The sequence below is a fragment of the Lampris incognitus genome, chromosome 13 (assembly GCF_029633865.1).
Source record: "Lampris incognitus isolate fLamInc1 chromosome 13, fLamInc1.hap2, whole genome shotgun sequence".
Classification (NCBI taxonomy): Eukaryota; Metazoa; Chordata; class Actinopteri; order Lampriformes; family Lampridae; genus Lampris; species Lampris incognitus.
In genome coordinates this window covers 18,934,457-18,959,830 of record NC_079223.1, presented here as the reverse complement: position 1 = coordinate 18,959,830, position 25,374 = coordinate 18,934,457, and the positions used below count along the sequence as shown (strand labels likewise).

The window sequence follows — 25,374 nt, the reverse complement described above, 5'->3', positions numbered from 1 at the left end:
TGTTTTGTCTATTATGTGGCTTCGACTCCAAATGTCCTGTACCTTCTGAGGCAAGACATTATGTTCCGGGGCATTCTTTTCGTCTGTCCACACTCTTATCAAAGAACACACACACACATTATCGGTGCAGCTCAGCTCCTAATAATAATGACAGCGGGTAGCGTGGCATCAGCTTCTATTCATTCTGGGGCATGCTAGTCCTCTGAAGTGTTATTTTATAGTATGATTACCAAAGTCCAGACAGACGGGCTGGACATCTGTTAAGACATCTTGTTATTGGGCTACAGGATGTGTTTGTGGGTATTCAGACAAGGCTGTTGGAACAGCACAAACAACTACTATATTGATTTCCTTACTTGAAAATTTCCCTTGTTTGGCGATGACATGAAGATTTTCTGAAACCTGCTGAAACTGATAGTACTTCCCATTAATGCTATGACTGAATGTTTGTGTGTCTGCCTTCTGCTAAACTGCATACTTTATTACCTATGAGGCTGATGTAACACAGCAGGCCAAATGGTCAGAATCATGCATAAAGGAGTGAAGTGTAGACTGGCATACAACATATGGACATACAAAGTACTCATGGCACTTTGCTCTATACCTTGATGTGGGGAAGAAAAAAAAACCAAAAACGAGTTCATCAGACTGATCTCCGACCTAGCCTGAATATTTATGACGACAACTGTTCACAACATAAAATGGAATGACTGATGAGCTCATACCTAATGGAGCAACTGCATATGTTTAATGCTGCCATTTCCATACGAAAACCCTAAATTATTGGTGCTGCTGGAGTGATGCCCTGCATAATGAACTTGTCTGATATTCTCTGTATTCTCTACTACACAAACATATACATAATATAACAGTATGTAAGCATACATAATGTGTATTCTTTAATTGCCCCCCCTTTTTTCCTCCCCAATTGTACTTGGCCAATTACCCCACTCTTCTGAGCCATCCCTGTTGCTGCTCCACCCCCTCTGCCGATCCAGGGAGGGCTGCAGACTACCAGGTGCCTCCTCCAATTCATGTGGAGTCGCAAGCCGCTTCTTTTCATCAGTGAGTGAGGAGTTTCACCAGGGGGACGTAGCACGTGGGAGGATCACACTATCCCCCCAGTGCCCCCCCCCAAACAGGCGTCCCAACCGGCCAGAGGAGGCGCTAGTGCAGCGACCAGGACACACACCCACATCCGGCTTTCCACCCACGGACACAGCCAATTGTGTCTGTAGGGATGCCTGACCAAGCCAGTGGTAACATGTGGATTCGATCCGCCGATCCCCGTGTTGGCAGGCAACGGACTAGACCGCCACGCCACTCGGACGCCTGTATGCGTATAATTATTTTTAATAGTGAATGATCGATCAGCTAAAATTTTCCAACGGCTACATTAGAAGTATATAGAAGGTGTGTAATACTGGTGTGTATACTCCTCACACTATGTTTACTCACAGAGAACTCCAGGCATTGTCTCGTTTAAGTTTTCTCCTTTCCTGCCTCTGAGAGCTGAAGTCTAAAGCAGCCTGGTCCAGACCCAGGAGTTCACTGATCCTCTGGCAGCCATAAAACTCCCCATACTTATCCATCACCTGACAGGGAAAAGAGAGATTCAAACTGTGACTCAAACAAGAGTTTTATACGGTGTCTTCTCAGCTGAAAAGAAAGTAAAGACAGCTGACAGGCCGACTGAATTCTTCTGCACCTTTTTGTTGTAATGAGGTAGTAGAGGGGAATGGAAAGAGAGTGAAAAATTTTACCAACAGAGTAGCAAAGGAAGGAAGATAATGTGTGTAAAGGGAAAATACAGATAGTGTCCTTTAACATGCCCACCACTGTTTGAAGGACCTCAAAAATAAAACTATTGATACAATTCTGTTTTTACAGAATTCCAAGTCACCTTGGAGGACTTTACAGTGAATATACCGTTAAATTCATTTTGGAAAATCTTAAATCTTCTTCTTTCAGCTTGCTCCCTGTTATTCAGGGGTCACCCCAGCAGAGTTCATAGTTTCCATCGGTACCCTGTGAGGGCACAGCACCAATGGTGGTTGTTGTTATTCCGGGGCTTGACCAATCCGGTGTGGAGCCTTGACCCATCCGGTATGGTCTTGTCAAGCCGTTTATTGATTTGGCAAAATTTTACGTCGGATGCCCTTCCTTTTTTTTTGCGTGTGGATTTCCCCCCCTTTTTTTCCCCAATTGTACCTGGCCAATCACCCCACTCTTCTGAGTCATCCTGCTGTTCCACCCCCTTCTGCCAATCTGGGGAGGGCTGCAGACTACCACATGCCTTCTCCGATACATGTGGAGTCACCAGCTGCTTCTTTTCACCTGACAGTGAGGAAGTTCGCCAGGGGGGCGTAGCGCATGGGAGGATCACACTATTTCCCCCAGTTCCCCCTCCCCCGTGAACAGGCACCCGGACCAGCCAGAAGAGAGGCTAGTGCAGCGACCAGGACACATACCCACATCTGGCATCCCACCCACAGACACAGCCAATTATGTCTGTAGGGACGCCTGACCAAGCTGGAGGTAACACAGGGATTCGAACCGATGATCCCCGTGTTGGTAGGCAATGGAATAGACCGCCACGCTACCCGGACGCCCCTACATCCGATGCCCTTCCTGACACAACCACTAACCCTATGGACGGGGGCAAAGGTAAAGTGCTGGATGCCATCCCAGTATTCATTGACTTGCGCCCATGCCTGTCACATTTTGGAAAATCCTAAATATTTTTTCTTTAAATACCTTGCCTATATCACAGTCAAATAAAATCACCAATTTTATCATCTTGAAAAAGGTATGTACTATCTTCAAAAAGCAGGTACGTGGCAGGATTCCAGTGAACTGTGTTGTGGAAGAAGTGGAGATAGTCCAGAGCCTCCGGGTTTGGGGCCGAGATTTAAGAGGGCTTGTTAATTACAGTGACAGCTCTTGGGAAGATCTATCGAGGTTGTGGGTGGCCTTGTTCGTAACATAACAGCAATTTCTCGGAAAGGAAAGGGTAATGAATGTTGAAGTATATCACAAAAAAACGTACATTAATAATTGTTGTAATGGAAGTTGTAATATTCCTAATCACTTATACGCAGGTTAACTTGTGTTGATGCCAGACATCATTGAAACATTGTTGGGCATCATTTTGAATTTTACAGGGTGGGGTAGCATGGCTCAGGAGGTAGAGCGGGTCGTCCAGTAATCGAAAGGTTCCTGGTTCAATCCCTGGCTCCTTCAGAGAGCATGTCAAAATGTCCTTGAGCAAGACGCTGAACCCCTAACTGCTCTTGGTGAGCAGAGCTTGGCACCTTGCAATGGCAGGCTCTGCCATCAGTGTATGAATGTGAGGCATACATTGTAAAGCACTTTGAGTGGTTGGTAGACTAGAAAAGCACTTTATAAATGCAGTCTACTTATTATTATTTAATAATGTGAACAAAGACTATTATAATTTCAAGTGTAAGCGCTGGAATATTTTTCGAGCTGCTGTTCTCTGATGAAGAGACAATGTGATGAGTTGTGGCAGATTTTCCACAAATGATATGCAGTATACAAATAATTTAAAAAAAAATGCTGTATGTGTAGGCACCACTAACGCAAACTGTATTCCAACATTACCTTTCTGTAGATGGCCGGGTAAGATAAGTAATAAAAACGGGAAGTGATGAGTTTGAAACCTGCAATGTTTGAGTCATTTAGGATGAGTGTGGATTGTGGAGCAACAATTCAACACCTGTAAATTGTTTTATAATTACTTGAAAAAGCAAAAAAAGACAAATTAGGACTCTCCCCCCTCGAAAAAAATAGGAAAGTATTCTGCAAAAGTATTAGTTAAAGGATCACCCTCCTTTGCAGTACTAGCTGTGCACGTGTCTCCAGAGGCACAGGACTAAAATGGTGTGCCTTGTCCCTGGGACCAGTTAAAACGTTTTACTTACTGACTGGGGAATGATTACGGCTGGCATTTGATGGTTCATTAATCTCCAGTTTCTTACTTAACAGACTGTCACTGAATAAAATATGCATGTAATTAGATTCATTCATACAGCAGTAATAATATATAACATTTTAGCTGTAAGGCACTGAAGCCAGTTATGTGAAGACCTTACCTTCCTCTTCACAAATTTATCCCAGTAATTACTTGGAAAGGATCTGAAAGGAGAAACAAAAGGCTCCTCATCAGAACCTATTACAATGGCCAAAAATGGATACACAAAAATGCATTAGGTGCGAGTCACATAACAAAGTTGGAAGCTGGGTGAATACAGAGGCACTTGAATCTGCTAGAAAATACACGATATTGAATAAGTTACCAGCAAAATGGCAATAAAAAGGTGATAGTGGATCTACAAAATGTCAAATAAATGCTAAACATTTTTGTGAATACTGTATGAAGTCGTTTTTTTTCAATGCTAATGGACATACGCTGTATTGATAACCAGTCGATCCCACTGTCCTTTAATGTCCTCCTCGGGGGGCTGCTCTGTCACATACAGCCCATCGAATTCCAGCCTTCGGGCCACTTCCTTCTCACGCTTGAAGATCACCAATGGAACCTGCCAATCAACTGCATTTAACTAAACCCTTCTGATCCAGAAGAAATACACACAGCATAGAGCTGCCGTAACCAGTCTCAAATGGGGAAAAACCCTGTTTGACACATCGTCACAGAAGTAATAATGTTCCTTTACCTTTTACTCTCAAAGACCAATAATTCCTTCTGTTGTGATTAGGGTGAGAAAAACAGCAATGTCAGAAAACTGCTTCAAATATTTGTTCACCCCCCCCCTTTTTCTCCCCAATTGAATCCAGCCAATTATCCCACTCTTCCGAGCCGTCCCGGTCGCTGCTCCACCCCCTCCGCCGATCCAGGGAGGGCTGCAGACTACCACATGCCTCCTCTGATACATGTGGAGTCACCAGCTGCTTCTTTTCACCTGACAGTGAGGAGTTTCACCAGGGGGACGTAGCGCATGGGAGGATCACGCTATTCCCCGGAGTTCCCCCTCCCCCTGAACAGGCGCCCCGACAGACCAGAGGAGGCGCTAGTGCAGTGACCAGGACACATACCCACATCCGGCTTCCCACCTACAGACATGGCCAATTGTGTCTAGGGACGACTGACCAAGCCGGAGGTAACACAGGGATTCAAACCAGCGATCCCCGTGTTGGTAGGCAACGGAATAGACCACCATGCCACCCGGATGCCCATATTTGTCTATTTTATTTTAATCAGCTACAGTGCTAAAAAATATATATATATACATATATATATATATATATGAAAACTTATGGGAACAGGGTTTGGCTGGTTTAACTTGACATTTGAAATGATATTTGTTATTTGATATTGAAATTGATCTGGGGGGGGTGATATTAAGTGTAACGACCTTCTTCTTTATCCAGGTAACTGTGTTGAAATGTTTAGTTGAAATAACAAATAATTACCCAACCTTTAACTGAGTAAAGTTGGGGAATTACATATTAACAGCTAAGACTACACATTCGTGAAATATTCCCCTATAAAATCTCTAAATTTTTTTTACTTTGGATTGATGTCTGCAAGGCACTTCAGTGTAGTATGAAACCCTCAAGGGCTACAATTAATAGAATTAACGGTATATCTACAGTGGTATGTAGAGTCAGTTTACCTTCAGGCAGTAGTAGCCGATGATGCAACAGAAGGAGATGAGAGTATGTGCTACAGCCAGGAACTGCAGAGATGGCTCCATATACCCACTGCTTTCCTCCAGGATAAAACAAACACTGCCTGGATGGTTTTTTTCGTTCACAAAGCCCTGCTCTTCATTGTGGACTGACCCAAAAACCTCTTCCTCTTTACGTGGTGCTGGCAATGGTGACACCTGGGGAGGAAGACAGGCCTTCATAGAGAAACAACTCCCCTAGACAGTAAATAAGTTATGTCTGACTTGAATACCTCTGAGTGACTTTGTCCTAGTCACACTGGCTTGATTACATCAGACAAAGTATGAAAAGTAATGGCAGAGTGCCTTTTTTCTTATCTAATTCCAAGAGATATCATCAATCCAATCACCACTTTATAGTTTTTATTTCTTCATTCCTACAGAGGGCAAGGAAAGGGGATTAAATCTACTACTACTTTCGGCTGCTCCCTTTAGGGGTCGCCACAGCAGATCATCCGTTTCCATTTCTTCCTGTCCTCTGCATCTCCCTCTGTCACACCAGCCACCTGCATGTCCTCTCTCACCATATCCATAAACCTCCTCTTTGGCCTTCCTCTTTTCCTCTACCCTGGCAGCTCCATATTCAGCATCCTTCTCCCAATATACCCAGCCTCTCTCCTCCACACATGTCCAAGCCATCTCAATCTTGCCTCTCTTGCTTTGTCTCCAAACCCTCCAACCTGAGTGGTCCCTCTAATATACTCATTCCTAATCCTGTCCTACTTTGTCACTCCCAATGAAAATCTTAGCATCTTCAACTCTGCCACCTCCAGCTCCGCCTCCTGTCTTTTCGTCAGTGCCACTGTCTCCGAACCATATAACATAGCTGGTCTCACAACCATCTTGTAAACCTTCCCTTTAACTCTTGCTGGTACCCTTCTGTCGCAAATTACTCCTGACACTCTTCTCCACCAACTCCACCCTGCTTGCACTGTCTTCTTCACCTCTCTTCTTCACTCCCTGTTACTTTGGACAGTTGACCCCAAGTACTTCAACTCATTAGCCTTTGTCACCGCTACTCCTTGCATCCTCACCATTCTGCTGTCCTCCCTCTCATTCATGCATATATATTCCATCTTGATGTTACTGACTTTCATTCCTCTTCTCTCCAGTGCATACCTCCACCTCTCCAGGCTCTCCTCAACCTGCACCCCACTCTCGCTACAGATTACAACGTCATCCACGAACGTCATAGTCCACGGAGACTCCTGCCTGATCTCGTCCGTCAACCTGTCCATCACCATTGCAAACAAGAAAGGGCTTAGAGCCGATCCTTGATGTAACCCCACCTCTACAATGAACCCATCTGTCATTCAAACTGCACACCTCACCATTGTCACACTTCCCTGCACCACTCCTACATACTTCTCTGCAACTCCCGACTTCCTCATACAATACCACACCTCCTCTCTCAGCACCCTGTCATATGCTTTCTCTAAATCCACAGACACAATGTAATGCCTTCTGGCCTTCTCTATACTTCTCAATAAACACCCAAAGCAAACATTGCATCTGTATTGCTCTTTCGTGGCATGAAACCATACTGCTGCTCACTGATCATCACCTCTCCTCTTAATCTAGCTTCTATTATTCTTTCTCATATCTTCATGATGTGGCTGATCAACTTTATACCTCTGTAGTTGCTACAGTTCTGCACATCACCCGTATTCTTGAAAATTGGTACCAGTATACTTCTCCACTCCTCAAGCATCCTCTCACTTTCCAAGAGTGTGTTAAACAACATAGTTAAAAACTCCACTGCCATCTCTCCTAAACATCTCCATACCTCCACAGGTATGTCATCAGGACCAACTGCCTTTCCACTCTTCATCCTCTTCATAGCTGCCCTCACTTTCTCCTTGCTAATCCACCGCACTTCCTGATTCACTATCCCAACATCATCCGACCTTCTCTCTCTCGCTCTCTCATTTTCTTCATTCACCAACCCCTCAAAGTATTCCTTCCACCTTCTCAACACACTCTCCTTATTTGTCAGCACATTTCCATCTCTATCCTTGATCGCCCTTATCTGCTGCACATCCTTCCCAGCTCGGCCCCTTTGTCTAGCCAATTGGTACAAGTCCTTTTCTCCTTCCTTAGTGTCTAACCTCTCATACAACTCACCATATGCCTTTTCCTTTGCCACCTCTCTCTTCGCTTCACACTGCATCTCCTTGTACTCGTCTACTTTCTTCAGCTCTCTGACTAGCCCACTTCTTCTTTGCCAACCTCTTCCTCTGTATACTTTGCTGTATTTCCTCATTCCACCACCAAGTCTTCTTGTGTTCCCTCCTCTGTCCTGATGACACACCAAGTACCTTCCTAGCTGTCTCCCTCACTATTTCTGCAGTGGTTGCCCAGCCATCCGGCAACTCTTCACTCCCACCCAGTGCCTGTCTTAACTTCTCTCTGAACGCCACACAACAGTCTTCCTTTTTCAACTTCCACCATTTGAAAGGAAATGGGATTGGATGAATAAGTGTTTTTTTTTTATAGATTTTTGCCCCTTTTTCTCCCCAATTTTACTTGGCCAATTACCCTATTTTACGAGCCGTCCTGGTCGCTGCTCCATCCCCTCTGTCGATCGAGGCTGCAGACTACTACATGCCTCCTTCGATATATGTGGAGTTGCCAGCCACTTTTTTCACCTGACAAGTGAGGAGTTTCACCAGGGGGATGTGGCACGTGGGAGGATCCCGCTATTCCCTCCAGTTTCCCCTCCCCCCTGAACAGGCACCTCGACTGACCAGAGGAGGCGCTAGTGCAGCAACCAGGACACACACCCACATCCGGCTTCCCACCCGCAGACATGGCCAATTGTGTCTGTAGGGACACCCAACGAAGGCGGAGGTAACACAGGCATTCGAACAAGTGATCCCCGTGTTGGTTTGCAATGGAATAGACCGCTACGCTACCTGGATGCCATAAGGATCAGTTTTATCAACACTATCAGGATGCAGGATCAAAATTGCAATAGCTTGCTGTGCACTCAGATCGACACATATAGGTTTGAGTGTTGGCTGCTGTACAGCTTTCTATTACCAGCAATGTCTTTCAAATGCTGTTCTAACCCAGACCTAAGTGATATGTGCCAGAGAAAACATCACACAATTAGGTGTACAGATGGTAGGACATGAGGCAAAGAGCTAAAAAGTTTGCAAATTAGGTAGCATTGGAATGACAATCAAGAACACACTCTCACCTTGTAGAAGAGAAGGATGAAATTGATTGCAAAGGTGACAAACAGAGCCAGCAAACGCATGTTGTAAAAATTCCTTGCAAAGTAATTCTGAAATATGAAGAATGAAAACAATTTCACAGAGGGAAAGTAAACACGTGTACCCATGAGAGTGTTTTTATTTCTGTGTTTGTGTATGTACTCTAGTACCAAAGGAGGGGAGGGGAGGTCCTATCTAGCTGTGTGTGTGTGTGTGTGTGTGTGTGTGTGTGTGCGCATGGTTGCTTGTGATGTGTACACATATGTATGGAAACTTGAATATGTTTGTGTGCTTTACCAGCAGCCTTTTGTGATGAGTGCTCGCCACTTCCCAGAGGGCAGATTGCTGTGTCTCTTGTTCCTGGATACTACTGGAGGACCTCTTGGTTCTCCGTTTAGCCTTAGTCTCCATCCTAACCCTCTCTGCAGAACCCTGTACTCTGAAAACAGACCACACACAGACAAAAGGTTCCCAGAGAGCCACTGAAAGTTTGTTTCAGGAGTTTATAAAAGCATAAAGTAGACAATTACATCTTATGGACTTCTTATTTGTTTTAGCATTGTAGTGTAACTTATTACATCTCTGTTTTATCTCAGTTATTGTGCTTTTTATCAGATTATGAAACCACAAAATTCAATATTTATGCCTTGCTGCTTTTTAGAAAATACTGTACACCATAGGCCACTGTTTGTTCTAACAAAATTACTCAGCATCTAATAAGGCTATTGAGCCAAGCTATGTCTTAGGCAGGGCTGAGGAAGTTTAAGTTTTCTAATCACAGTTTATGGGTTTAAGGGGTATGCGAGACACTCACTTTACTTTCTCTGACACTTTGTGGTCTTCTGTTTCTCCTTCCCTGGTGACCAGGGCCTGGAAACATTGTAAACAGTACACATTTAGAACTCAAAAACAAAATGAACAAATAAATTCAAGAAGAGTATCAAGGTACTGCCAAGGTGGGGACTGAGGAGATGAAAGAGCCAAATACAAATTTGTTTAATCTTAATAATAATAATAACAATAATAATAATAAATAAAACAATAATAAAATAATAACCACGTAATGATGTTTCTTCTCCTGGTGTATAAACAAAAACTCAAAACTGTTAAACTAAAGTCCAACATTGTAAAAATATGGTCCACAGATGACATTGAAACTACGAGGATGCTTTTAATACACTGCTTGGGACATCTTCAGAGACATGTTACTGCCTCAACGAGTACACAAGACACAGTGACGTCATACATCCGGTTTTGTGTGGACCGAAGTATCCTGACCAAAACCATGATGTCGTGCAATAATAGCAAACCCTGGTTCTCAAAAGAACTAGCTGCACTATGCAGGAAAAATAATTCTGCTTTTAACGGTGGAGACAGGGAGAAATAGGCCTGCCAAATACGAACTGCACTCTGCAATCAGGGAAGCCAAGTCTGACTACAAAAAACAAAAAAAACTGGAACAACAACTCACTACCAATAATCCCAGAGCAGTCTGGAAAAGCCTGAAGGAGATGACAAACTACAAAAAGGGGCCCGGCTTCACCACCAGATGAGGACCCTAGTCTTCCTGACAGGCTCAATGATTTTTATGCAGAGTTTGAGGATGCATGCACCCCAGCACTCATCCCCCACCCTCCCTCCCTCACCCCTCCTTTTTCCATCCAAGAGGCTGAGGTGAGAAGGCTTTCCAAAAAACAAAATAAAAGGAAAGCAGCAGCATGGCCAGATCAGCTCTCCCCAGCTATGCTTAGCCACTGTGTGAATCAACTGGCCCCAGCGTTCACTGACATTTCCAACACCTCCTTAAGACAGTGTACAGTCCCACAGGGTTTTATAAAATCTACAATATGTGTCCAGGTTGCATAGTGGTCTATTCCGTTGCCTACCAACATGGGGATCGCTGGTTTGAATCCCTGTGTTTTACTTTCGGCTTGGTTGGGCATCCCTACAGACACAATTGGCCGTGTCTGCGAGTGGGAAGCCAGATGTGGGTATGTGTTCTGGTCGGCGCGCCTGTTCGGGGGGGGGGGGGCCTGGGAGGAATAGCGTGATCCTCCTCACTGTCAGGTGAAAAGAAGCGGCTGGCAACTCCACATGTATCAGAGGAGGCATGTGGTAGTCTGCAGCCCTCCCCGAACTGGCAGAGGGGGTGGCGCAGCAACCGGGATGGCTCGGAAGAATGGGGTAAGTAGTCAAGTACAACTGGCGAGAAAAAGGGGGGGGGGGACTACCATCATCCCAGTCCCTAAATCAGCCAAAACAACATGCCTCAATGACTTCAGGCCAGTTGCCCTCACTTCAGTGTCTATGAAAGTGTTTGAGTGGTTAGTCCTTTCCTACCTGAAGTCTTGTATATCCCCACTGATGGATCCATACCAGTTTGCTTATCGGGCTAATAGATCCGTTGAGGATAATATAAACCTGGCTCTTCACTTCACTGCAACACCTGGAATCAACCAACACCTACGCACGCATCCTGTTTATAGACTTTAGCTTGACTTTCAACACCATTAATCCTCTCACTGTTCACCAGGCTTCTAGACATGAACATCAATCCTGCTCTGTGTTACTGGATACTGGACTTTCTTAGAAACGGAATTCAGTCTGTTAAGGTTAACAATGCTACATCACACCCTCTGACCCTCAGTGCTGGTGCACCACAAGACTGTGTGCCATCTCCTCTGCTTTTCCATCTACACCAATGAGTTCACATCTCACCACAGCTCAGTCAAAATGTTCAAGTATTCAGATGACACTACTATCATTGGACTTATCAATAATGACAAGACTTAGTACCACCAAGAGGTGAACTGGGCTGTACATTGGTGCAGCAACAATAACCTCTTACTCAATACCTCAAAAAAATAGAAATAGCTGGAGACCTCAGGAAGAGGACAAGCATCAAAGCCCTGGTTCATATCTCTGACCAACCCATAACCCTGACAGACTCCTTCAAATCCCTCGGCACCTACTATATCAGTAACACTGAAATGGAACATCAACACCAAACTCATCATCAAAAAGGCTCAGCACAGGCTTTACTTCTTCAGGCAACTGAAGAACTATCATGTCAAAAAACACCTGTTGGTCCACTTTTATAAAGCCACCACAGAAAGCATCCTCACATCATCTCTCACTGTCTGGTATGGGAGCTCAGACAGTCACACCAAGAGGAAACTGGAGTAGATTGTTACTAAAGCCTCCGACATAATTGGTTGTGATTTTCCCCCAGTGAACTCATGTATATAAAGTGCACCTTCAATGGGCAGCTAAAATAACCAGTGACCCTTCCCCCCCAGCCCACCGCCTCTCCCAGCTTCTCCCCTCTGGAAGGCGCTATGGGTCCAAATGAACCCAAAACCACAGCTTCTTTCCTACAGCAGTCAGAACAGTTATCATCCCTTGCTAGCCCCCTTGCTACAAGACCCAATACTGACAAAATGCACTGAATGCACTGGACTGAACTCAGACTGGACTTGTTTGCACTGGTACATCAATCACTGTACTGTTGGGCTACTTGAAATGCTGGGGAACTGAACTGTACATATCATATCATATATATATATATATATGTATATATATATAGATCTAGGCAAAAAAATATATTTATTAACTGTACATATTCTCACATTCAAGTGTTTCCTTTTTGTGTGCGTTGTTGTAATTGATTATGATGGAGCTTGTTTTTCTTTATTTTTGCACTGGAACTGAGCTACCATGCTGTACCAAATCAATTACCACCAACATTGTTGCATGGCAATACTGAATATGGAGCTGCCAGGAAAGAGGACTGAATATGGAGCTGCCAGGAAAGAGGAAAAGAGGAAGGCCAAAGAGGAGGTTTATGGATGTGGTGAGGGAAGACATGCAGGTGGCTGGTGTGAGAGGAAGACGCAGAAGACAGGAAGAAATGGAAATGGATGATGCGCTGTGGCAACCCCTAACGGGAGCAGCCGAATGTAGTAGTAGTAGTCGATTGTTGCATGGCAATAAGTATCTATCCATCCATCCATCCATCCATCCATCCATCCATCCATCCATCCATCCATCTATCTATCTATATCTTTTTTTAGGTACCCAAATCAGAGCAAACAAAATAAAACCACTTTAATAAAACTTGAAAGTAAAAGAAAGAAAAACACTACAAATAAAAAACGTGGAAGTGAGAGCGAATAGATTAATTGGAATAGGCATCCTTGTGAAAAGCATGCAATTCAAAAAGGTTTGTAAGTAAAATGTTTGAGAGCTAGAAAGTAAGCATAAATGATGTATGTATCACCTGCCTCATAGGCAGGTGATACACAAACATGCTATCAAACTTTCCCTAACCTATACAAACAACATTCTCACAAATTTAAAAAGGCCATGAGTTCTTGCAGTTACCTGACATTTCTCAGTGAGACTAGTGGTAGACCGCTGTCTGGTGGTTGCGTTGAATACGTCGCTTAGTCTGGTAGTAAGGTCGCACGTTATCAGTCTGTATTGACCTCCTTCTTTACTAACTCTTAGGCCAAATATGTCTGAGAGGACGTCAACCTCCCTTGAGGACACAGCTACAGCCTGACCCAACTCCCTCAGCTCTCTCTGAGAAGAGAAGCTAACTGTCGGCCTCCTCACCTGCTCCCCTCCACATGAAACATCCATAACTTCATCCAGCGTTGGTTCAATGATGCCACCAACCAAGTCTGATAACCTCATCTTCTTGGCTCCCTCTATGAACCCACCATCGATAAAGATTATGTACAGCACATAGAGAATCCCCCGGATGGAGGCAAAAATAAAACCGAATAGAGCCATGAAAATGAATCTGAGGGAGGAAGCGGCTGCCATAAGAATATCCTTTAGAGTCATCCTTTTCAACTGCATCTTCAGGTTTCTGATAGAGAATAGAGACCCTAGAATCATCATCCCATGTGGTATGGAAAACAAAACATTTTGGGAGCCACCTTCATGTTCCTCTTCATCTTTACCCTTTTTTTGGTTCATTTTTTCTTCTGCTTCTTTTTCAGTACATCTCTGTTCAGCTCCTGTGCCAGAAATCTGGGCTGCAAGCTGCATCTCAAAGATGGTATCCTCACAGAAATTGACAAACATCTCCATTTTCTCCTTCTCCCCACCCTCATTAACGACATCAAATATAAACTGTCTCTTAGACTCTTTCACCTGGGGCTTTTCCCACTGGGTGCGGCTGGACTCACTGATTTCAAAGTAGACCCGCTCAATGCGCCTGCCACTGCCCATGATCTCAATGCGTCCCAGATAGGGTTGAAAGTAAGTCAGGACGCTCTCTGCCAGCTCCAAGAACGTCCCCAGCCGAGTATCGTTGGGCATGTGTTCTGACAAGTTTGTGAGGAGAACAGCAACACTGAAACCAATGTCCTTTGCTGGTTCATGGAAGCGGTCAACAAAAGCCTCATAATCAAGGAATTCGCTTTCATTATTCTCTGTGCAGGAGAGGAGGAATTGAGTCTCCTGTTGGGAGAAGTGCTTGCAACTCTCCATGGCTCTCTGGAAGTCCTTCCTGGAGACACAACCCTTACCCTCTGGGTCATACTCCTTGAAGGTATCTGAGGTGGTGAGGTCTTTGAGTTTGAGAAACATGTCAAAGAATTTAAGGATCATCTCCACGTTGCTTGAAGATTCGACCAGCATGTCAACCATCTGCTTCCCAATAGTACCATTTACCACATTACCTACAATAAAGAGGAAAGAACGGAGAAATAAGGTTTGTTAATAAGAAGTTAAGATATAAAGCTTCAATAGCATATATCAGCCTACCTTCTAACAAGGATAGCAGCATCACAACCATGTCCTTCTGTAAATCCATCAACTCTTTCAGAAGCTCAATTTGGCCTGAGTCCTGTAAATGATTCAATGTGAAAAAACAGCGCGTCTCAGCTCAATTTTTCAAAAAAGTCCAGCTATTGATTTCAGATATTTATCACATTATTCACAGCCATTTAAATTGAGCCCAACAGCAGATTAACTTGAGATTCATACATCAACAATACTGTTAACTGCAATCAAAAAGTGTAAGGGGAAAAACAATGTGACATCAACCGAGTATTTACATTTTAACAGAATGCCACAGATGACAATATGCAAATGAGAAGCTGTTGGAATAACATTCTACACCTGAGAGAGTTTCATCTGCATGTGGGCAAATACATGGAGGAATCCCACCACAGCATCCCATAGACGACTGTGGGCAAGGCTCTGCTGGTTCCCAGTACATGGACCCTGGATACAAATTATCATACTAATATTAAGCATTACTTTCACCTACAAATACTAAAAACTATAAACAGACAATCAAAGAAGGTTGAATCAGTTCATCTGGATATCCGTCAATAAACGTTGTATCCAGATGAACTGATTCAACCTTCTTTGATTTTCTTACCTGGATTATTGAGCATGCATCAATACAAACAGACAATTTCACAAATAATACCAAACAAAAACTCTTGAGTACACATGGATTCTCTAAATGGACCCTAAAACAACAAAAAAGACAAAGAAAAGAAAAAAAAGCCACACACGCTGACATATTGGTAAATGACTAACCTGTATATACTCAGTAAGTGTGTTGAAGACCTGCTTGGCCACACTGATGGCCTTGGAGAAGGTCTGCTGACCATGCTCATCAATCACACCCTTCCCTGAATAGTACCAATAGAAGTCACTTATAGACTCCTGCAATGTAACAGCAAAAAATGGAATTTAAGGACCATGGACAGGATGAAAACCAGTGCAAATACTATTGACTGCTGAAGTAGTTGTATTACAATACGACTACACCTTAAATTCAAAATTTTTAAGATGTGAGAGCAAAAGAGAATGATGAGCTTTTGGTCATCATTCTGCTTAGATTTGTTTAAATGAGCTTTGTTATCTGGCTCAGTTGTGTGGCAGAAGGGAAGCGATTCTGGCATTGATTTAGAAGACCAATAGTGGCTCATCTGCTGAAAAAGGAATACTTGTCTGGAATTAATCTGTCAGTTTGTGCAATTAATCTGTCTGTGTGATTGTATCTATCTATCCATCAATCAATAGAGCCAGATTGTGGTTAAGCAAGAAGAGAACAGTCTAGGAAACACTGATATGATGTGCATATTCCTAACTGGCAAAATACAACTGAACCATTTCTAGGCCCTGCAAAGAGATCTTTAAGGATTGGATTTTTCGGTGAAAAAACATCACTGATGTGTCCATTTTAAATGAACAAAGCCGGGTGTCCAGGTGGCATAGTGGTTTATTCTGTTGCCTACCAACACGGGGCTCGCCGGATCGAATCCCCGTGTTACCTCCAGCTTGGTTAGCCGTCCCTACAGACACAATTGGCCATGTCTGCGGGCGGGAAGCCGGATGTGGTTATGTGTCCTAGTCGCTGTACTGGAGCCTCCTCTGGTCAGTTGGGGTGCCTGTTCAGGGGGAGGGGGAACTGGGGGGGATAGCGTGATCCTCCCACGCGCTACGTACCCCTGGCAAAACTCCTCACTGTCAGGTGAAAAGAAGCAGCTGGTGACTCCACGTGTATCAGAGTAGGCATGTGGTAGTCTGCAGCCCTCCCCAGATCCGCAGAGGGGGTGGAGCAGCGACCGGGACGGCTCGGGAGAGTGGGGAAATTGGCCAAGTACAATTGGAAGAAAAATACTCTGACTTTATGAATAACAATGTAATTCCTTGACTCTCCTCTCACTGTCCCAATCCATAGTCCCGGCATGCTTTCAGACCACCTCTATCATTCTTGTCCCCAAGAAATCAACACCCACGTGTCCGAATGACTACTGACCCATAGCACTCACCCCCATTGCCATAAAGTGCTTTGAGAGACTGGTTCTAGCTCACATCAAAAACATTATCCCCCCCACATTAGTTCGCCTACCGTCCCAAAAGGTCTACGGAAGATGCCATTGCCACTGCCCTGCACTTTGCTCTGACCCACCTTGAACTTAACAACACATACATCCGGATGCTGTTTATAGATTATAGCTCTGCCTTCAACACTATCATCCCCGCAAAACTAATTACCAAACTCCTCTCCCTTGGCCTCAACCCCTCCCTCTGTAACTGGACCCTGGACTTCCTGACCAACAGACCTCAGTCTGTTAGGTTAGGTGACCACACCTCCTCCACCCTGACCCTCAGCACAGGTGCCCCTCAAGGCTGTGTTCTGAGCCCCCTCCTTTTCTCCCTCTACCCACGACTGCCTGCCAACTCACCCTTCAAATGTAATAGTTAAGTTTGCAGATGACACCACAGTCACTGGCCGTATCACCAACAATGATGAGACGGCCTATAGGGGCGAGATTCAGACATCATGGTGCACTACCAACAATCTTGTTCTCAATGTGCAGAAGACGAAGGAGCTGATTGTGGACTTCAGGAGGTCTAGAAGCTGCAGCCACTCCCCCATACACATCAATGGGGTTGAAGTGGAGCGTGTCCCCAGCTTTAAATTCCTTGGAGTCCACATCAGCTCGGAACTTTCCCGGATATCAAACACCCAGGCCCTTGTGAAAAAGGCCCAACAACGCTTGCATTTCCTGAGGAGGCTGAGGAGCACCCGTCTATCCCCCAAAATTCTCACCAACTTCTACCACTGCACCATAGAGAGCATCCTGACCAGCTGCATCTCAGTGTGGTACGGCAACTGCACATCAGTAGACAGAAAAGCTCTGCAGCGGGTCGTCAAGGTGGCCCAGCATATCACCGGTACCCAGCTCCTAGCCATAAAAGACATTTATCGCAAACGCTGCTTTCGAAAGGGTCTCGGCATCAGCAGAGATCCCACCCACCCCAACCATGGACTGTTCTCCCCCCTGCGCTCTGGGAGGCACTACAGGAGCCTCAGAGCCTGCACTACCGGGCTCAAAAAAAGCTTCTTTCCCCAAGCTGTTGCCCACCTGAACTTGGCTACCCACTGAATGCCTGTGGATATTTTTAAATATTTTGCACTCGTGCTCTTTTTTTAACTTATTTTTAGCTTTTGGTCTTCATCTGTGTATATCTTTTTCTGTGTTTGTCTGTCTGTCTTGCACTGTTTGGCAAAGCCGCAGCCGTTATTTCATTTTTAACATGTGCCTGCACATTGTTTTTAATGACAATAAATTGAATTGAATTGATCTGTGTGTGTATGTCGGCCCTGTGCGATGGCCTGTCGGCCTGTCCAGGGTGGCTCCCCACCTGTCGCCCAATGACTGCTGGGATAGGCTCCAGCATCCCCGTGACCCTGAGAACAGGATAAGTGGTTCGGATAATGGATGGATGGATGATTATCTTTATAGGGGTAAGGTCGAAATTGGAGTAAGCTTAACAAAATTATGACACCTAGATCTTTGCTCAGTTATTTTGTTGGATGTTACAGTTATTATTTCACCTGCAGCCTTCCGTGTGTTCACTCTGCACAGTGATTCTCACTCTATCAGTCGCAGAGGTCAGAAAATCACTACGCAGAGTGAACACACAGAAGGCTGCCAGACCGGACGGCATACTGGGTCGGGTCCTCCGGGAATGTGCCGACCAGCTGGCTGAGGTCTTCACACCTGTATTTAACCTCTCACTGTCCCAATCTATAGTCCCAGCATGCTTTAAGACCCCCTCATTTCATTTTTAACATGTGCCTGCACATTGTTTTTAATGACAATAAATTTAATTTAATTTTTTCTTCTTGAAATTCAGCAGGCCAAGATGCAGTAAACCATACATTGTTTCTACAATCCAAAGACTTTAGACGGCACACCAATTACCAAAAGAATCCATGCACTGTATACCTGGGTATTTGAGAACCTGTTATTTTGAAGCCACATAAATGCTTTCATCAAAATGAGGACACAAATAGATTACTGCTAACAATAGGCATGCTTCCATTCAATTGTATTTTAAGTAAAGTTTTATAAAGTTGCAAAAAAGGAAATGCAAATTTGTTGCATTCCCATCACATCTGTTTAGGGAGGGTAGTTTAGAGGGGGAATAAAACCATTAACATAGTTTGACGTGTCCTATGTCATATGTCCCTATTTCAACACCAAAGACAAGGACAGACCTGTTAAGATGAAGAAACAGTTGATGATGTGGTTGAATCCTCTTTACATTTGATTTTTTTCCCTCCCTGTTTCTCCCCAATTGTATCTGGCCAATTACCCCACTCTGCCGAGCCATCCTGGTCGCTGTTCCACCCCCTCTGCCGATTCGGAGAGGGATGCAGACAAGTCTCCATATGTCTCCTCTGATACATGTGGAGTCGCCAGCCACTTCTTTTCACCTGACAGTGAGGAGCTTCACCAGGGGGACGTAGCACATGGGAGGATCACGCTATCCCCCCCCCCAACAGGCGCCCTGACCAACCAGAGGGGGCACCAGTGCAGCGACCAGGACACATACCAACATCTGGATTCCTACCCACAGACACGGTCAGTTGTGTCTGTAGGGATGCCCGACCAAGCCGGAGGAAACACGGGGATTTGAACCAGCGATCCCTGTGTTGGTAGGCAACAGAATAGACCGCCATGCTACCCGGACACCCCTGCATTTCTTTTTTTTTTTAATTTGGCAATTATGTTTCCAGCTGCCGCTTAGCGATGAACTCTTTTTTGACAAAAGCAAAAACCACATAAACCTTTTTTGAGGTTGGTTTTTTTTTTTTCATAATGTGGTGTTTCTGTTCAGCCTTTTCCTATTCGAAATATCAAATTTCACAAAAACTGGCCTGATGGAAACCCCACTAATGGGTGTTTTTGTGTGAATGTACACGTTTTTTCTCCAGACAGCCTGAACTATGTCACTTGTGGTAAACCCTTGAGCAGCTTACCTGCACTCTCAGTAGATAATCCACGGTAGAAATGATGATGTTGACGGTGGTGTTGTTGCCTGTTTGAGTCCTCAAGTAATTCTGGAACTCTGCATCAAACAGACATTGCAGTTGGCACATGTGATGGAGGGTAAAAAACAGCAACTGTGAATTTCAACTTGTGTGCACAATGGAGATCTTCAGCCACTCCCAAGACTACCATTCTGCATTGAACAGACGTATGAGTGCAACTGCTTAGCGCTCATCACTGTCACTTTAATTTGTCATTTAGGTAAAAAAAAACCCCCCAAAACAAAACAAGATAAGCTACTGGTTCCTTTCTTTCCTACTTGTATTACTTTCATCAGAACATCTACAGGTGGACATTTATTTATTTATTTATTTTAGGACCCCCCCCCCCATTTTCCTCCCCAGTTGTACCCGTCCAATTACCCCACTCTTCCGAGCCATCCCGGTTGCTGCTCCACCCCCTCTGCCGATCTGGGAAGGGCTGCAGACTACCACATGCCTCCTCTGATACATGTGGAGTCGCCAACCGTGTCCTTTTCAACTGACAGTCAGGAGCTTTGCCAGGGGGACGTAGCACGTGGGAGTATCACGCTATTCCCCCCAGTTCCCCCTCCCCCCTGAACAGGCACCTCGACAGACCAGAGGCAGCGCTAGTGCAGCGACCAGGACACAAACCCACATTCGGCTTCCCACCTGCAGACACGGCCAATTGTGTCTGTAGGGACGCCCAACGAAGGCGGAGGTAACACGGGCATTCGAACCAGTGATTCCCGTGTTGGTTTGCAACGGAATAGACTGCCACGCCACCCAGATGCCCTATACACCCGGTGGACATATATTTGACCTTTGTTATTTACTAGATGGGCTTTTTGCATTTATAAGGATTTTGTGAAATGAAGTGAACGAGGCAGGTAACCTGAATTGTGTCCTTCACAGAGCAGCTGTAGGAAACGAAAAAGGTCACAGGTGAGCTCCCTGTCAGGTAACACCTTGTCCCCTGGGGCACATTCAAGCAGCAAAGGTGTGGGAGAGACCAACAGAGGGTGAACAGAGAGATAGAAGAAAAATGAATAGAGAGAGGAGGAGAGGGGGTAACTAAGATGCCATTGAGTGACAGGAAAATGCTTTGGATAATATACAGAATTTAGAAAGGTTTCTCACAGCTGGCTCCATTACTGTGCCATGGTCTTGCTGTTTTTTTTTTTTAATTCCATGTGAATAAGGGTAACCTACCTGAGCTCTCATCCATTGACATTCCTAATCCTTCTGCTTTGTTCTGCCTCTCAAATGCATTCAGGTCCAGCACGCTGGAAGGCAGAGAACCCCAGCACAAATATACACACACACACACACACACACACACACACACACACACACACACACACACACACACACACACACATACATACACACACAAACAAACCAACAATCAGATGAGCATAGCTCAGCTACTGTGACCATTCTCTCTCACATTCTTATCAGTCATGATGTCTTCAATGGAGTCTGACAGCCTCTGTGACATGTGAAAGGGCCTATTAAGGTACATTCCCTTACCTACAAGACTGCATGAGTCCTGCCACGCTCTGAAAGAAGCCAACATCTCGCTTCTCTCTCAAATAATCCAGCATTTTCTGTTAAACAAAAGCATTAAAGATGAAAAGAGAGATGGATTTTCTTAGGAATGAAAGAAGTTATGAAATATCTCATGAAGCAAATATGATTTGCCCGATATAAGAGGTTTTTTTTAAATACTAATTATAGTGAGTATTTCTTCACCATGTCCGCGACAAGGCAGCAATAACATTTTTTACTTTGAATGTAAAATTAGAGGCAATAGCTTTGAATAGAAAAACACTCCAGGTGTTGACAAGACAGCTCTTACATCAATTCAGTAAATGACTAAAGGTTTAAATCAGTCTTCAAATAAGATTTGGACTCTCTAGATGGTGATGGGTGCCCATGAGCCATTAAGTTATAACAACATTTGCCTCCTTAATTTTTTCAGGTAATTACAGGGAAATTTCACAGATTGATTTGTGTATGTGCAATAAGTGCTGATGAGTAATGTAGTCAAGTGAAGCAATAAAGTCCTCACTGTGTACTATAATGAGGGAGAAATCACTGTTGTCCTGCCCCACAGCGCCTACACGTACCAGAATGCATTGAGCGTAAGCCTCTGTATCATCGTCCATAAAATCCTCTGTGCTAGTGTTGCGGGATGTCATTCTGACAATCGGAAATGTAGGTTAGCCGAGAGAATGAGGACGTGCTTTTGAACAGCATGTTTAGAGTAGATTAGAGCATTAGAAACCCTGCTAGGCCATAGTTTTTCAGGCTGCCAACTGACATCATGTTGCATCACTTGGCCACCAGAAAAAAAAACCAACCTGGTTTTACTGCCATTCTAAAGATGAATTAAAAATTGGGAACAACAGCAGGTGTTTTTCATGTAGTATCCCTGTCGCAGATAGAGAGATAAAGTTGAAAATCAGATTTTCCCTTTAATAACAGGCTAAAAAGGGAACCTCAGCAGAACTAGAAAGTATGAACACATTACACCTGTTCTTAGATCTCTGCATTGGCTCCCCACCTGAACTAGAATTGGTTTTGAAATTCTGTTACTTGCATGCAAAGCGCTAAATGGCCTTGCACCTCAGTATAAAAGACATGCTAATTATGTACAAACCAGCAAGAACTCTCAGGTCCAATGGCAGTGGTCTTTTAACCATCCCTCGTGCTAGGTCTAGAGCAGGGGAAGCTGCCTTTTGTATTTACGCCCCAAGTAGATGGAATGCCCTGCCTGAGGACCTGAGAGAGGCCCCCACACTAGACACATTTAAAAGCAGGTTAAAAACCTCACTTTTTAAAACAGCCTACAGCTATGTTCTTGGTGTGTGTGTGTGTTTTGTACATTTTGCTATTTTTATATATTCTGCCCCAATTGTTGTTACTTTTAATCAGTGAGTTTTTATGGCACTTTTGTTTATTTTACTAACTCACTTTTAAACTTGTCTGTACTTTTATAAAATTTGTCTGTAATTTCTTTTGGTTTTTCACCTGACTTGTTTGTTTTTTTTGGGGGGGGGTTTATTGTTTTATTGTGTGAAGCACTTTGTGTTGCATTTGTTTGTTTGAAAAGTGCTATACAAATAAAGTCTGACTGATTGATTGATTGATAAACATACATAACGTGAATTTGAAAACATTCTTTTTTAAAAAGTCCAGTGCAAAAAGGATTGAGAACTTTATTACTTTATCTTGTACTTTAAACATATTTGGGTACCTTATTGGAAATACATTTTGAATAATTAATTCACAAGTAATGAATAACAGTGCTGTTTCAAGCTGTACCTGTTGAACGGTGGTGTTCCCTCCATTGAGAATGGCGATACCCAGTTCAAGAGTCGACGCCACCATGGACCTCATGTTCCCTGTTGGGATGAGAAATTCACATTTCTATTCAAATTAACAGTATATACTCAATAAAAAAAAAAACCTGACTAATCGTGATGCAAACTTTTAAGAAAGGGAGAGTGCACACTGGCTAAAGTTCATCTAGTTTACAGCTGCAGAGTATCAGAGACCTTCATCGATCTTAAACGACTGGAAACCTACTTACTGAACAAGCTGCTAGAACTACATTTAGGGATGGATTACTGTGTAATTCTTGTCATTCACTAACTGGCCCATGGTGGTTAGAGTACAGATGTTTAGTTACCCTTGCTAGCGCTGATCGTCTGCAGAACCATTTCAGCAGCTCCCCGGCCATGGAGCCTGGCCTGCTGGTACGACAACCTCTGTTTCTCCACCTCCTTCTCCTAGGCATCACAAACAACAATCCATTATGTTGGCTAATTTGTTAAGTGATTACTTTGTCACTTCTTGATATTGCAATTCTGTCAAATCATTCACTCTTGAAAAAGAATGATCTTTTTAAAAACTCATCAATCCATATTTTGCCAATTAATTATAATTAAAATGTCAAATATAATTTAGTCAAATAAGAAAGGTGGAAATCAATCAGGGTTTATGGCAAACACACGAGAAACACTTCTAATACTCTCAACTTGGAAGAATTTGAAGATTTAAATTGAAAGGGAAAACAAATGCACTCACCTCAAAACTTGTCACCTCTTCTTCATCGTCCTCTCTGTGACAACTCTGGATGACAAGATTGAGGGAGGTATTAAAAAAGGGCTTGTAAAATAAATAAATGAAGGAGAATTACATTACAAGAAAACTAGAAAACTAAAGCAAGTGTGAAACTGGATCAAAAGGGTGCAAAAAAAAAGAACAAATCAAGCCAAAAACAGAGCCAAAGCAGGTGTGTTATCAAGTGATTTTCCATTGAAGGGAATGTAACAAGTCATACAATAACCAACAACAGCAGCACAAGATGATGAAAATGTCCTGTTGGTGCTAATTTTAACCATGGCTGTTTCTTTCCAGACACGCTTTTTTGCTGTTTTTTAACTTGTCAAAAAAGGCATGATGAAAACAGTTTACTTCTAAGGCAGGTCCTCGGGCAGGACATTCCATCTACTTGGGGCGTAAATAGTAAATGCAGCTTCCCCTGCTCTACACCTAGCACGAGGGGTGGTTAAAAGACCACCGCCATTGGACATGACAGTTCTTGCTGGTTTGTAAGGAATTAACATGGCTTATATATAGTATGGTGCAAGGCCATTTAGCGCTTTGTACACAATTAACAGAATTTTAAAATCAATGCATCAAATCATCAATTCATCAAATCAATTCAATTCAATTCATCAATTCAATGCAGAGATCTAAGAACAGGTGTAATGTGTCCATACTTTGTAGTTCCAGTGAGAACACGTGCTGCTGCATTTTGAATTAACTGTAATTGGCACACAACTGATTTTGGGGGGCTGGTGAATAGTCCATTGCAGTAGTCTAGTCTACTAGTTATAAATGCATGGATTCATTTCTCACAGTCTGATTTTGATAGAAAGCCCCTTAGTTTTGAAATGTTTTTAAGATGGTAGAAGGCTGATCTTTTGAGATGATTGATGTGGCTCTTAAAATTTAGATCACTGTCTATGATTACACCAAGATTTCTAGCTTCGCTTTTGCACTCCAGAGAGCTGAGATGAGCTGTAATTCTGTCTTTGAGTATTTGCACCAAAAATTAGTATTTCTGTCTTGTCTTTGTTCAGTTGTGAATCATCTGCATAATTATGGTAATTTATTTTGTGTTTCTGTATAACATGTGCGAGTGGGAACATATAGAGGTTGAATAGTAGCAGTGGTCCAAGAATCGAACCTTGGAGTACCCCACACATTATACCCACTTTGTCTGAGGAAAGGTCTCCAATAGACACAAAAAACTGCTTGTCCTGAAGGTATGTTCTAAACCAGTTGAGAACCGGGCCAGAAAGAACCGACCCATTTTTCTAATCTCTCTAGCAAAATATCATGTATCTAGCAAATATCAACAGCGTCAAAGGCAGCACTGAGATCCAGGAGCACAAGAACAGACAATTTATTAGAATCTGCGTTCATATGCAGATCATTCACAACTTTGATAAGTGTTGTTTCTGTGCTATGGTAAGATCAGAAACCTGATTGATAAATGGCTAGAAGATTATTAGATATTAAATCGTTA

The 25,374-nt window shown here is 43.5% G+C and overlaps 1 protein-coding gene across 1 annotated transcript in view; it reads right to left on the bottom strand.

The window, feature by feature from the left end:
- ryr2b (ryanodine receptor 2b (cardiac)) overlaps positions 1-25,374 on the bottom strand; it is a 127,464-nt gene that overhangs the window by 8,962 nt on the left and 93,128 nt on the right. Inside the window, exons 82-99 of the mRNA XM_056292302.1 lie at positions 23,865-23,909; positions 23,467-23,566; positions 23,100-23,179; positions 21,303-21,379; positions 20,982-21,055; positions 20,665-20,745; positions 19,740-19,828; positions 15,494-15,622; positions 15,065-15,169; positions 14,708-14,789; positions 13,313-14,622; positions 9,744-9,799; positions 9,227-9,368; positions 8,914-9,000; positions 5,658-5,870; positions 4,432-4,562; positions 4,116-4,158; positions 1,459-1,595 (exon numbers count right to left, since the gene is read on the bottom strand). Coding sequence (XP_056148277.1) covers positions 1,459-1,595; positions 4,116-4,158; positions 4,432-4,562; positions 5,658-5,870; positions 8,914-9,000; positions 9,227-9,368; positions 9,744-9,799; positions 13,313-14,622; positions 14,708-14,789; positions 15,065-15,169; positions 15,494-15,622; positions 19,740-19,828; positions 20,665-20,745; positions 20,982-21,055; positions 21,303-21,379; positions 23,100-23,179; positions 23,467-23,566; positions 23,865-23,909 — 2,981 coding nt within the window. The remainder of the gene's footprint in view (positions 1-1,458; positions 1,596-4,115; positions 4,159-4,431; positions 4,563-5,657; positions 5,871-8,913; positions 9,001-9,226; positions 9,369-9,743; positions 9,800-13,312; positions 14,623-14,707; positions 14,790-15,064; positions 15,170-15,493; positions 15,623-19,739; positions 19,829-20,664; positions 20,746-20,981; positions 21,056-21,302; positions 21,380-23,099; positions 23,180-23,466; positions 23,567-23,864; positions 23,910-25,374) is intronic.